General features: G+C 37.9%; 1 protein-coding gene across 6 annotated transcripts in view; it reads left to right on the top strand.

Moving 5' to 3' along the window:
* tln2b (talin 2b) overlaps positions 1-12,866 on the top strand; it is a 119,395-nt gene that overhangs the window by 73,825 nt on the left and 32,704 nt on the right. For 5 of the 6 annotated variants that reach the window (XR_013294352.1, XM_077567335.1, XM_077567336.1 and 2 more), the window contains 13 exons: positions 1,532-1,645; positions 1,739-1,873; positions 2,055-2,183; positions 2,293-2,395; positions 3,996-4,204; positions 6,673-6,792; positions 6,937-7,134; positions 8,751-8,890; positions 9,325-9,418; positions 10,499-10,588; positions 10,757-10,879; positions 11,848-11,991; positions 12,675-12,860. Coding sequence is in view for 5 of the 6 variants with exons in the window: in XM_077567335.1 (XP_077423461.1) it covers positions 1,532-1,645; positions 1,739-1,873; positions 2,055-2,183; positions 2,293-2,395; positions 3,996-4,204; positions 6,673-6,792; positions 6,937-7,134; positions 8,751-8,890; positions 9,325-9,418; positions 10,499-10,588; positions 10,757-10,879; positions 11,848-11,991; positions 12,675-12,860 (1,785 nt within the window). In the remaining variant the exon portion in view is untranslated. The remainder of the gene's footprint in view (positions 1-1,531; positions 1,646-1,738; positions 1,874-2,054; positions 2,184-2,292; positions 2,396-3,995; positions 4,205-6,672; positions 6,793-6,936; positions 7,135-8,750; positions 8,891-9,324; positions 9,419-10,498; positions 10,589-10,756; positions 10,880-11,847; positions 11,992-12,674; positions 12,861-12,866) is intronic. The other variant, XM_077567340.1, reaches the window with a different exon arrangement.

Here is a 12,866-nt window from a genome sequence, read left to right as displayed (position 1 = left end):
GTACCTAGAAATTTGTCTCATAAGATTTGGACTGTATGCTTGGAAAATGTCATCTTTTTCTTTGTAATAATACAACTTTAGGAACGTAACTTCTATGTCAAACTCAACTTTATTTATACAGCATTTTAAAACAACCACCGCTGCATACAAAGTGCTATTCGTGGAGCGAAATTATTCATACGAGTCAGCAAGAGAGTTAAAACAATAAATCTGGCAGCCATTCGCATAGCAGTGGATGGAAAAAAAAAAACATGTTTTCTTAAGATGGAACCCAGGGGCAGCAGATACAATGAAAATAGCAGGGGCCCCAGAACTGAACCCTGTGGAACACCATATGCAAGTGTGGCAGTGCAGGACTCAAAGCAACCAACACAAAAAGTTATGTCAGCCATGTAGGATCTAAACCACTTAAAAGGGATACTTGACTCATTGAGCCATTTTCAACAGTAAAAAGTTATAATTTTGTCCAACTTCATTATTTTTCATGTACAATTAATACCTTTTAAAAACTAATTTTTCAACTTGCTGTCAACTGAAGATGACATCACTTGTGCTGAGGAAGCAGGTAACAACCAATCATGGCTCAGTTTGTTGACCAAACCCAGAAAACAGGTGAACCATGATTGGTCGTTACTTACTTCCTCACCACAGGTGATGTCATCTTCAGTCGACAGCAAATAGAAAAAATATGTCGCTAAGGTATTAATTGGACATGAAATAGAATGAAGTTGGACTTTTTACTGCTAAAAAAGGCTCAATGAGTCAAGTATCCCTTTAAAGTCAGTCAGCCAGTGGATGTCATTAAAAACTTGTAACGGGGCTGACTTTGTGCTATGCATCATCTTAAAACATGACTGGAAAACCTCCAAGACATTTTATGTTCATCCAAGAAAGATTTCAACTGCATGTGCACCACTTTTTCCATAGAAATTCACTGTTTGTCAATAGAGTGATTCTTGGAGAGCCAATCCTGTGTTTCGGGCGGTGCTTGGTGTCAATCAGTTTGAGAACCATTGCTATAGTTAAAGGGGAAGTCAACCCCAGAAAATAAATTCTGACATTAATATGTTCTATGCAGCCCAACTAGTCTAAATATGGTATTCTGGTCAATATTGCATTAGTGGAATGTGAGTTAAGCAGCAACGTCCAGCTGTTTTTATCCATCACGGGGGCGGCCATTTTGCCACTTGCTGTCGACTGAAGATAACATCAAAGTTGCTCTGGTCTCAGGTAACAATCACAACCAATCCAACAGACCAATCACAGCTCAGCTGTATTCTGAAGCTAAGCTGTGATTGGTTGTTACCTGAGCCCTGAGCAACTGTGATGTCATCTTCAGTCGACAGCAAGTGGCAAAATGGCCGCCCCCTGAGATAGATAAAAAGGACTGGATTTTGCTTCGTGACTCATATTCCACAAATATAATATTTATCGGAATGTCATGTTTAGACTCGTGAGGTCACATATAACATATTATTGTCAAGAAATGTTTAAGGTTAACTTCCACTTTAACCCGCGTGTGCACATGTAGGCAGTAGCAGATAGCATTCCCCAGTTGGTGCAAGGCATGAGGAGCAGCCAAGCCCAACCCGAAGAACTTGGAGCCCAGCTTGCCCTCATCATGGCCAGCCAGAGTTTCCTACAGGTCTGACTTTTTCCTTCGTACAGTCACATCATAGAAAAATCACTCTTGAAACGCTTCCGTTGACGATGTGCGATTGATCTTGCTCTTCTTCAGCCCGGAAGCAAAATGGTGGTGTCTGTGAAGTCAGCCGTTCCGACGGTGGCTGACCAAGCTGCTGCCATGCAACTGGGTCAGTGTGCCAAGAACCTGGCAACCTGCTTGGCAGAGCTCAGGACAGCCGCCCAGAAGGTATCCCTGACATCTATCGGACGCAAGCATTATCTCGCCGTGTTGTTCTCAGTCACCACTTCAATGTGCTCAGTCATCTGACCTCATCCTGAGCAAATAGGCTCAACATTTTCCTACGCGATGGCATCCTGTCTGGTTGGGCAGCATGCAATTAACGGCGACATCTGCGCATTGTTTAAAGGCCCATGAAGCGTGCGGTCCCCTGGAGATCGACTCGGCCCTCAAAACGGTCCAGACGCTCAAATGCGAGCTGCAGGATGCCAAGATGTCCGTTATTGACAGCCAACTCAAACCTCTCCCTGGGGAATCGGTGAGCCCATCAGTGAAGTCGTATTGTAAAGATAATTGTTGAAAGCACGCAAATGGGGTCATTCCAGTTTAATTGAGATTATTTTTGGGCGCCCGGGCTGTTCACGCAGTTGGAGAAGTGTGCTCAGGATTTGGGAAGCACATCCAAGGCTGTGGGCTCTTCCATGGCACAACTGCTGACTTGTGCTGCTCAAGGCAATGAGCATTATACAGGTAAGAAATTGAAATCTGTCTAAATGTCAAGGTTAGGTTAGACAGAATCAGTGTAACAATTCCCGGCTTCTTTTTTATTCTTTAAACTCTTCCAAGAAAATACAACTTTTCTTATTTTCTGTTAACTCCATTGCTCCCAAAAACGTATAAATACGTTCTATTTTACCAAAGACATATTTATAGTTTTTTTTTTATGCTACAGCATACAAAATGCTTTGATGCAGCCTCTGACATGAAGAGCTCGCTTAAAGCAATGGTAGTTATTACAAAAGAAGGCCAGCAGGTGGCAGCAGAGTATTAGAGCTCAACCGGGGCCATGTTGCAACAAGCTCTTTTCTCCAGTGTTTTGAACAGGTTTGTGAATAATGATGAAACTTAGCTATATTCTAATACTAATTGCTGCAAAAAAGAACAAGATACAAATATACATTTTTTCCTGATGAAAGAAGAGACTCTAATCTTTCTTTTAGTTGGTTCCATGTTTTTATAGCAAAAGAACAAAATATTCTGTGGGCCTTGCACAATCAGTCAAAATCCAGTAAAACAGCCGGGAGCGATGGGGATTGTTTCAGTGAAAATGGCTGGGAGTGAATGAGTTAAACAGAATTATGCGAAGCCTGCTTTGCCTTTTTTCAGTCCCACTGGGGATCTGACAGGAGGCATGAGGTCTTCGAGAATGTTTTTTCCTAACAATGAATGCTCGTGGGCAGCTCATCTCGCTGTGACCCAGGGTGCTGCTGGCTACTCATTAATCTTATTTTCACTAGATTTAACATTCAATCAGCAAATGGTTCCTCTTGGCTGGTTAAAGCAATTTGCTGCAATTTCCTGCTATTCTTTTAGTATGTATAATACATTAAGAGCATCTTCCATGTGAGGCCATGTTGATAATAACGTCAGATTCATTTGGGCGTAGAGGGTATTTTATTTTGAAGGCTTGTTGTTTTTGTGCAAATCTGTGATTGTGGGAATTTAATAGGCAAGCCTCTGTGCGTCTTGCTTAAATCCTATCAACCCATTTAAAAAAAGTGAAATGCTGTTGCAACTCTTCTCATGATATATACTGTACATGTGAATCTGGTCATAATTAAAGGTAGGTAAGACCAAAGATCATTAACTAATTGAGTTTGCTTGATTTTGATACACACTCAAAATTGAGTTGACAGGCTTAAGACAACTTGGGAGCGCTTCTGTATTTAAAAAAAATAAAAATAAAAATAAATATATATACATATATATATATATATATATATATATATATTAGATCTTGTGTCAGTAGCACACCCGTCCTTCCTACTGAATGTGTATTTTACTTTTTGGACATTTTATATTTAAAAAAAAATTCTGCCTTTTTTAAAATTTATTATTATTTGTATTTTTTGGGGCAATTCCAAAGACATTTTATGGTAATGTTTATTTTGTTTTGTACATTTTCATGGTTACTTTTTAAAGGTTTTCTGCCTCTTTTTTTTTTTTTAAATAAATGTTCTTACTTTTTTTTCTCAATTTTGCTTATCATTATTCCAAAAATATTTAAATTTCCCGCAACAATTTCAACAGACCTGGCTGCAATTCCCTCACGCCTGTGTTTTGTTTACAGGTGTGGCCGCCAGAGAAACAGCGCAGGCTTTAAGGACATTGGCACAAGCAGCCCGAGGAGTTGCAGCAAGCACTAAAGAGCCTCAAGCCGCAGCTGCAATGCTGGACTCTGCCCAATGTGTCATGGAGGGCTCGTCCATGCTGATCCACGAGGCCCATCAGGCCCTGGTACATCCCGGAGATGCTGAAAGTCAGCAGCGACTTGCACAGGTGCAAAAAAAAAACCTTGCAGGATCATATGACATATTACACTCCGTTTCGATGGTATGAATGTTTTTTCATGCTGGAAGTAATCATAGCAGAGGTTATCAAAGGTGTGCTTTACATATTAAGCAGCTGTATGACGACGTATATTTATGGTAACATACATTACGCCTCATGCATTAATGAGATTGCAGTGATATAAAAAGGAGAGGAGTAAAAAAGACTTGCTACTTGAACCTACACAGTACATTGATATGAAAGTATTCAACTTGTAGCTTTAATTTTTTAATTACAGTTATATGGTGTACTCATCATTTCATGGAAAATTAATTAGTTTGACTCAGTTTTGAAATTTCTGGATAAATTGCGTGTGACGGCTGAGAGGCTGAATGAATAAATATAGAAACGTGGATGGTATTGAATGAGTTGGAATGTTGACAGATATGGAATTTTGTGGAATGGTATTGAATGATATTGAACAATTTAGAATTGAATGATAGGGAATGATGTTGAATGATATGTATTTAATTGTGTAGAATTACACACACACTCACACACACGCGCATACACTTTCTCACCCACATACATTTATTTTTTTTTTAAACAAAACAAAGAAAGAGAGCAATGATGATAACATGGCAAATCGGTAAAATTGCCGAATGAACAATACTGAGCTCTCCAGAAAAAAAAAACACATGAAAAAATAAAAATTGTGTAGAATTAGGTGAAATGATGTTGGTGAAAAATGTGCAATATGCGGGTGAAAATGTGTTATTTTTGGTTTGTGCGAATGTTGGAGAATATATCGTTCCCAAGGTGAACTGCTTGAGCCGACCATTTTGAATGTAGAATGGGAACAAATTGTTGAATGTGTAATTGGAAATGAATGGGGTCAAAAATGGAGAACTATGTGGAATGTTGAAAGGTTTTGAGCGGGTGAAATACTGTATATCAGATTGAATGGCAAGGTGAATTGTAGGAGCTCAACATTTGGAATTTGGAATGGGAACGATTCAAGCCCTAATACTAAATCCTAACCCTAACCGCCAATTCAGAAATGAGTGAGGAATTTTGTGGGGTTAAAAATAACTTGTTGGAGGAATAACATTAAGAAGCTTAATAACGAATAGTAATACATATGTGTGAAGACCTGAATGTTTATATAATACTTATAATTAAAATAGCATTTTCTGTAAGTAGTTGATGGCACACTGATTGCACTAATTGACATTTGAATCCGTGGCAATGACATGTCAGGATGATGGACATTTGCCATTGTTTTGTTGTTAATGCACTCTTTCTAGCTGTCACACTGTTTGAAACACATTGAGTCTAAACTCTATGACAGATTTTTGTTTCAGGGTCTTATGATAATAACATTGTGAAATATCGTTTTTACGGTTAGCTTCTTGGGAAACACATATCAAGTGAATTGCATTCATTTAAGCACCGAGGTTGTGTTTTTAACTCATTCACTGCCATAAATTCATTTGAACTATTTCTATTAGTTTAACATTTTTTCCACTTTTGTTAACAAGAGTATGAAAACCTAGGAAAAAAAATTTGTTGTACATTTAGAATTGCGATTACACATTTGAATCGCCCGATGCCCCTAATTTTTAATTATCTTTTTTTAATTAGGCGATTACATTTTTTAAATTGTAATTAATTGCATTACTTCACTAGTTAACTCACGATTAATCACAAATTTCATATCTGTTCTAAATGTACAATAAAAAAAACATTATAGGTTTTCAGACTTTTGTTAACAAAAGTGGAAAAATGTTACACTAATAGAAATAGTTCAAATGCATTTTTGACGTCTATAACCGTCAATGGCAGTGAATGAGTTAATATTCAACATGTCTTCAATCTCGGCCTCGTTTACACTTTAGTTTTTTCAACTACCGTAGAACTATCGCAATAAGTCGGTTGCAATCTCCTCTAAAGTGTGAACATTTCTCCTTCCCACAGCAATTATTACAACGCCAATGCGGAGCTGTTTTCATTCTGCGTCACCTGCCTTGTGTTTCTCTCTCCGGAGCGCTAGAGTAAAACATTCTCCTTACGGCCCTACAGGGAATAAACATATTGTCTGGCATTCGTCTGTGACAGCTACATAAATTAATGGCACAGATTAGATTTGCACTGTGAGAGCCCTATTTTGCATTTGAGATGTTTCACAGACGTTGCATTATGCGGCGCGTTGTTGGAATGACTTATGGTCCTTTGGTCCTTCCTCGGGTCTCCTGGCGGCCTCGCGACTGGCTGGAAGTGTTCGGTTTAGGTGAACGGTATGGGATTTTTTAATAGGTTTTAGGTGAACTAACGAATACGCACACACGCACGTACATATACAAAAAAAAACAATTTTAATTAAAATAAAATAAAATAAAAGAGAGCAATGATGAAAAAAAAAAAAAAGGGAATGACTTATGGTCGTCCGGTAAACGGGTGATTGTTCGGTGTTTCAGGTGGCCAAAGCTGTGTCGCACTCGCTGAATAATTGCGTGAACTGCCTGCCGGGCCAGAAGGATGTTGACATGGCTCTCAGGAGCATCGGAGAAGCTAGCAAGAAGCTGCTGGTGGAAATTGTGAGACCTGCTCCAATTTTGTTGAATTTCTTTTCATGTTGCACTTGAAAGCTTCTAATTTCTTACCTCCTTATTGAAGATTGATTGCACTTATTTATCCAATAACGCCATCTACACGATGGCCTTTGCCATGTGTCTTTGAAGCTTCCTCTCTGCAGTAAGACATTCCAGGAAGCCCAGACTGATCTGAACCATACAGCAGCTGAGCTCAACCATTCGGCAGGCGAGGTCGTTCACTCCTCCCGCGGAACGAGCGGCCAGCTGGCCGCCGCCTCCGGGAAGTTCAGTCAAGACTTTGATGAGTTCCTGGATGCTGGTGTTGAGATGGCGGGACACACCCAAGTACGTTTCACCATCTGAACAGTCTCGTCAGGGTTCTATTGTTGCTGCATTGTCATTCAAAATCCGCTACCCCAAAACTCCGTGAAACCGGAGTCGTCATATTGTTGTCACTCTATTACCAACTATTCAATTTGTTTTATAATTAGATCAATCAAATTCACTTAGGCACATTTCTTTGCCCGAGAGCCAGCTATAATGGGATCTTGTGATGTTCATGTTCTGGTTATTTTGTTCATTAGTGTGGGAATATCTTCAGGGATCTTATCTTGTGTAGCATGATGCTCCAGCTTTAATAAGTCTCGGACAGGAAACAGGTGGTGGGGGCCCCAAAATACATCATCTGCAAAATGTCACCATTCCTTACTATAGCTTTTGTCTATAATTTAGTAAAAGACCAATATGTTTTTTTGTCCGGGCCGTTACCGATACCGATTATTAGCAGTCAAGGAGGCCTATAAATTATATATGGCGACGATATTAATTTGCAGTAAAAGGGAAAATATTGGTACCAAAATTGAAAATTAAACCAACTCCATAGCTTTGTTGAAATGTCATTAAGCATGTTTGTTAAAAAAACAAAAACAATAACAGATTTTGTTTTCTTAATTTTAATAGAGAATAGACAGCTTTGTTTTAAAAGTCTAACAAAAAGTGCAGGAAGCTTTTAAGGCCATCAGAATGTCTTCAGTTAACTTAAAAGCTAGCAAGTAGAAGTGTCAGGCAATTACATTTTTTAAATTGTAATTAATTGCATGACTTCAATAGTTAACTCACGATTAATCACAAATTTTATATCTGTTCAAAATTTACAATAAAATGTACGCTCAAATATTTTTTTTCTACGTTTTCATAAAAATTGAAAAAAATGTATCTGTATCTTTTGATACAGTAATTTCAATATAATTCATAAAATTGAGTTAAAATTAAAAGATGTACTGTAAAAAAAAATGAGTATGATATTGATTTGTTTTTAGGTAATTTTTCTGCCACTAGATGGCATTATTGCATTTGTGCATTTTTCTTTTAATATTAAGAGCCATCTAATCTTAAACAAGAAGTAACTTGTGAAACTGGACATTTTTAAAATTGTAAAATACAACTTGACCCCAGTCTCCACAAATATATGCATTATTATTAAATTCATTACCGCAAAATGTTGTGTTTGCTGCGTTGCGACTGGAGTTCCCCCAGTACAGGCTTTCCAAGTAAGGGGCGGTCATTAATTGCGAGTTTAAAAAAAAATTGTGGCATTAAAAGACCTTTAAATTAACTCAAAATGAACACACTAATTGACATCACTACTAGCAAGTAAATAACTTCCTAAAGTTTTCGACAGTCTAAGGTTTTCCAAAATTTCAAGTTTTCAAGACCAGAGTGTTTCCCAGTGTCAACATATTAGATAGTTTAAGTAAAAAATAAATATATAAATATATAGTTCCCTGAAGTTAACCCAGTTTTTAAATTGATCGCCTATCAGCCTTCATCTTTTTTTTAAAAAGACCGATGCCGAAATTCCGATAATCGACCCATCCCTACAATAACATTGATTACATATACACTAATACAGTTTGGAACGGATCTTCAAAATCACATTTTTCTTATTGTTGGCTTTGCAGAGCAGGGACGATCAGATCCAAGTTATTGGTAATCTGAAGAACATCTCAATGGCATCCAGTAAGCTTCTGCTGGCTGCCAAGTCTCTGTCCGTAGATCCAAGTGCAGCCAATGCTAAGAACCTCCTTGCAGTTGCAGCACGGTGAGCTACTGCATGTTTGTGCTTGTAAGGATACTTGTATACATTTTTGGTGAATCGGATCTTATTAGGTTGTGCAGGTGTATCCTCCATCATATGATTCCCAAACACTATTTTTATTTTATTTTTTAAATATGGCCTTGTCCATTTAGTGTTGCTTCAGGGAGTCATCTTCCTCCTTGTGGAGAGAAGCCAGGTAGCTTTTCTCAAAGGGCTTTGGGCCTGACTGACTTCTCTCTGTCTAATTAGGAAGATGGAAGCCTTGGCTGGAAGCCGTGTGTGCTCAGCAAGGCTGAACCACAAACCCGAGACAATTCTGTCACTCCCGCTCATGCCCGTGCGTTGTTGCGCAATGCGTTAGCCTATCGCGGTGAATAAATACGATGAATAGGGCACGTGCGGGTGACGTAAGTGAAAAGGTCGCCTATGTGTTTCAGGGCGGTGACAGAGAGTATCAACCAGCTGATCACGCTCTGTACGCAGCAGGCTGCAGGACAAAGGGAGTGTGACAACGCCTTGAGGGAGTTGGAGGTAGCCGTCCTTTCATACCATTACGCTATATGCCAACCTTGAGTTTAAATGGATTGCTTGTATGCCTTTTAGCCCAAAATTCGGATACATCAACAGAATCATCCATTGTAGACGAACATTAAAGTCAGCATTAAGATAGACTCAATTACCCAAGTGAACGAGAACTGTTGAATACCAAAGTCCTTTATGGCAGGAAGATCATTTTACAGTGCTTTTTTTTTTTCATTATATTTTACTTATTTAATTCCATTGACGCCTATAAACGTCAAAAAATAATTTTCAATTCTATTTCTATTAGTTTAACTTTTTTTCCCACTTTTGTTAACAAGAGTATGAAAACGTTTTTTTTTATAATCTTTATTTAAAAGAAAAAAAGAAAAGATTATTTACTCATTCACTGCCATTGACACCTATTCATTTTAACTATTTCTAATAATTTAACATTTTTTTACCCACTTTTGTTAACAAGAGTATGAAAACCTAGATTTTTTTTATTGCACATTTAGAACAGATAAAAAAAATATATAAATCGTGAGTTAACAAGTAAAGTAATGCAATTAATTACGATTGAAAAATTTAATCACCTGACGCACCTAATTTTTTATTAAAATTTGTCATCGTAATTAATCGCATGACTTCACTAGTTAACTCGTGAATTTATATCTGTTCTAAATATACAATAAATATACCAAAAAAATATACAATAAAAAAATTATAGGTTTTCATACTCTTGTTAACAAAAGTGGAAAAAAATGTTCAACTAATAGAAATAATTAAAATGAATAATCTAGAGGCGTCAGGCGATTAAATTTTTTAATGGTAATTAATCGCATGACTTCAATAGTTAACTCACGATTAATCACAAATTGTATATCTGTTCTAAATGTACAATATTTTTTTTCTAGGTTTCATACTCTTGTTAACAGAAGTGAAAAAAAATGTTAAACTAATAGAAATAGTGAATGAATTTTTGACGTCTATAGTCGTCGATGGCAGTGAATGAGTTAATTCAGATTCTGATAATTGGTGTCTATGGTATCACAGTTTCAGTTCTAATCATATGCATGTGTGTGCATATAGGCTGTCAGAGGGCTCCTGGATAATCCCAGTGAGCCCATCAACGAACTGTCCTACTTTGACTGCATCGAGAGCGTCATGGAAAATTCAAAGGTACGTGCCTTCAAAGTACATTTCTGTTACTGTATGAACTAGTTTGAGTATTGGGTGACTGAGCAGACTAATGTGTGTTCAATTTTGTTGTACCTTGTGGTACAATGACAATAAAGCTATTCTGATAAGCCAATATTTTAAAACCTTCGTTGTTTGGACCTGTTTTAGGTCCTGGGAGAGTCGATGGCAGGCATCTCTCAGCATTGTAAGACATGTGACGTGGTGGCTTTTGGGGAGTGTGTAGGCGTGGCGTCCAAGGCCCTCTGTGGGCTGACGGAGGCTGCAGGACAGGTGAGACAGCGAAATGTTCTCATCTTAAAAAAATAACCAAGTTGGAAGAACTTTATATAAAATCCTACATATTAAAAATGTAGGAGAAAGCCATTCCTAATTGGTAATGAGCAGCTTTCTACTGCACTTAACTCATTCACTGCCATTGACAAAACACCCACTAATCATGGCCAGCAGATGGCAGCATTGTATCTCTTTTCAATGAGCTCCCCGGTATCAAATTACATGAAAACATGGCGGATCTTAGGAAATAGAACGTGAATGATCAAAGTGTCACATTAAATCTAATTCACAGAGCGTCACTAAACAAAAAATATTAGTGTCAAAGACACCGTCATGCAGAAAATGTATCTTTTCATAAAAAGCTTTTTTTTCTCTTTATTTTTTCCATTTTTGCTTGATGTCACTCAAATAATTTTTTTTCAAATGGTGATTAATAAAGAACGGAATAAGGTAGAAACATACTTTTTTTTCTAATGAAAGAATGGAATCCAATCTTTTATATGGTATGTTTGTGCCTTGAAAGATGAGTAAAAATGTTCAAACTCGGCTGGTACTGTAGGGGCTGTTTTTTGGATAACGTTTGGCAGTAAAATAGTTCATTATTATTTTTGCAGGAGGTGAATTCAAAGTCCACCAACAAAGCAATACTTTTCAAACATTTAATAACCTTAAAAACTAACAACAAGACCTGAATTGCACCAGATGGCACGTTTTATTGCTTTGGACCTAAGCGCCAAAAAAAAAGACGAAATTTTTCCGTAAATAACAGGTTCCAAAAAACAAATCCGCGAATACTGAACTGGTAATATGCAGGGAATAACTGTATAGTTCAGTTCAATTATGTTAAGTCACAATTAGAAATGGTGTGTCATCATATATCATTATGTCGAGCAAATTGACCTACTCCATGTCTTCTAGCAGGCTGATAGTTTGATTTAATTAACTTGTACGTATTTCTGTTGTAGGCATCTTATCTTGTAGGTGTGTCTGATCCCAATAGTCAGTCAGGCTATGAGGGGTTGGTAGACCCCATCCAGTTTGCACGAGCCCACCAAGCCATTCAGATGGCTTGTCATAGCTTAGTGGACCCGACTAGTTCTCCCTCACAGGTAGGAACCGCCACACTTAAATAATGGTCCGCATGCCACGAAGAACCTTCTCTGTTTTTAATCTAGCCTATCAAACATTGCATAATCAACTGTCCTGTAATATTTGTCATTAACCCTGGAGAAACCAAGAACCCTTTTCTTCTTTGGAAAATAATGAATTATACATTAAATGACTGCTATAAGTTCACTAAACACCAAAATATATCTTTTTTTTTTTCAATTTTAACCCCTTTTTTTTAACTAGCTCAGAGTTGCTAATTTATCAAAATATATATATATATATAAAACATACTCCTAGGCATTCTGCAACATGATATGAAATAGATGAACAAAAAAAACACAATTTTACCATCTGATGGTTTGATGAGAAGATGGTTTTGTTTGGATTGATTTCCAGCTCAACAAAACAGCATATTGACAGCCATCTTGTCACCACCACTCTGGCTCATGTAAGTGCAATATTCATCCACTAGATGGCCCCATGCAGGGGTCAGAAGTGGCACTCTGGACTTTTGAAGTTAAATTTGTAAAAAATAAAAATAAATCTTTGTTATTTGAGTAGCAGAATTTATAGGGGCCAAACTTGACCCCGTGGGTTCTCCAGGGTTTGTGGCCATTGCGCTTCGAACGGAGACACTGAATCATGACAATCGTATACATCCCGGTGACCTTTGACTTGACAGGTGTTGTCCGCGGCAACGATAGTAGCAAAGCACACATCAGCTTTGTGCAACGCGTGCCGCCTGGCTTCCTCGAAGACCTCCAACCCCGTCGCTCGGAGACAGTTTGTGCAGTCTGCCAAAGAGGTGGCCAACACCACCGCCAACCTTGTCAAGACCATCAAGGTCAACTCTCCAACCGATCAAAACGTTGAG

This window comes from Vanacampus margaritifer, chromosome 6 (assembly GCF_051991255.1).
Source record: "Vanacampus margaritifer isolate UIUO_Vmar chromosome 6, RoL_Vmar_1.0, whole genome shotgun sequence".
Taxonomy (NCBI): domain Eukaryota; kingdom Metazoa; phylum Chordata; class Actinopteri; order Syngnathiformes; family Syngnathidae; genus Vanacampus; species Vanacampus margaritifer.
The sequence above is the reverse complement of the archived record's forward strand: the minus strand, read 5'-3'. Positions and strand labels throughout refer to the sequence as shown.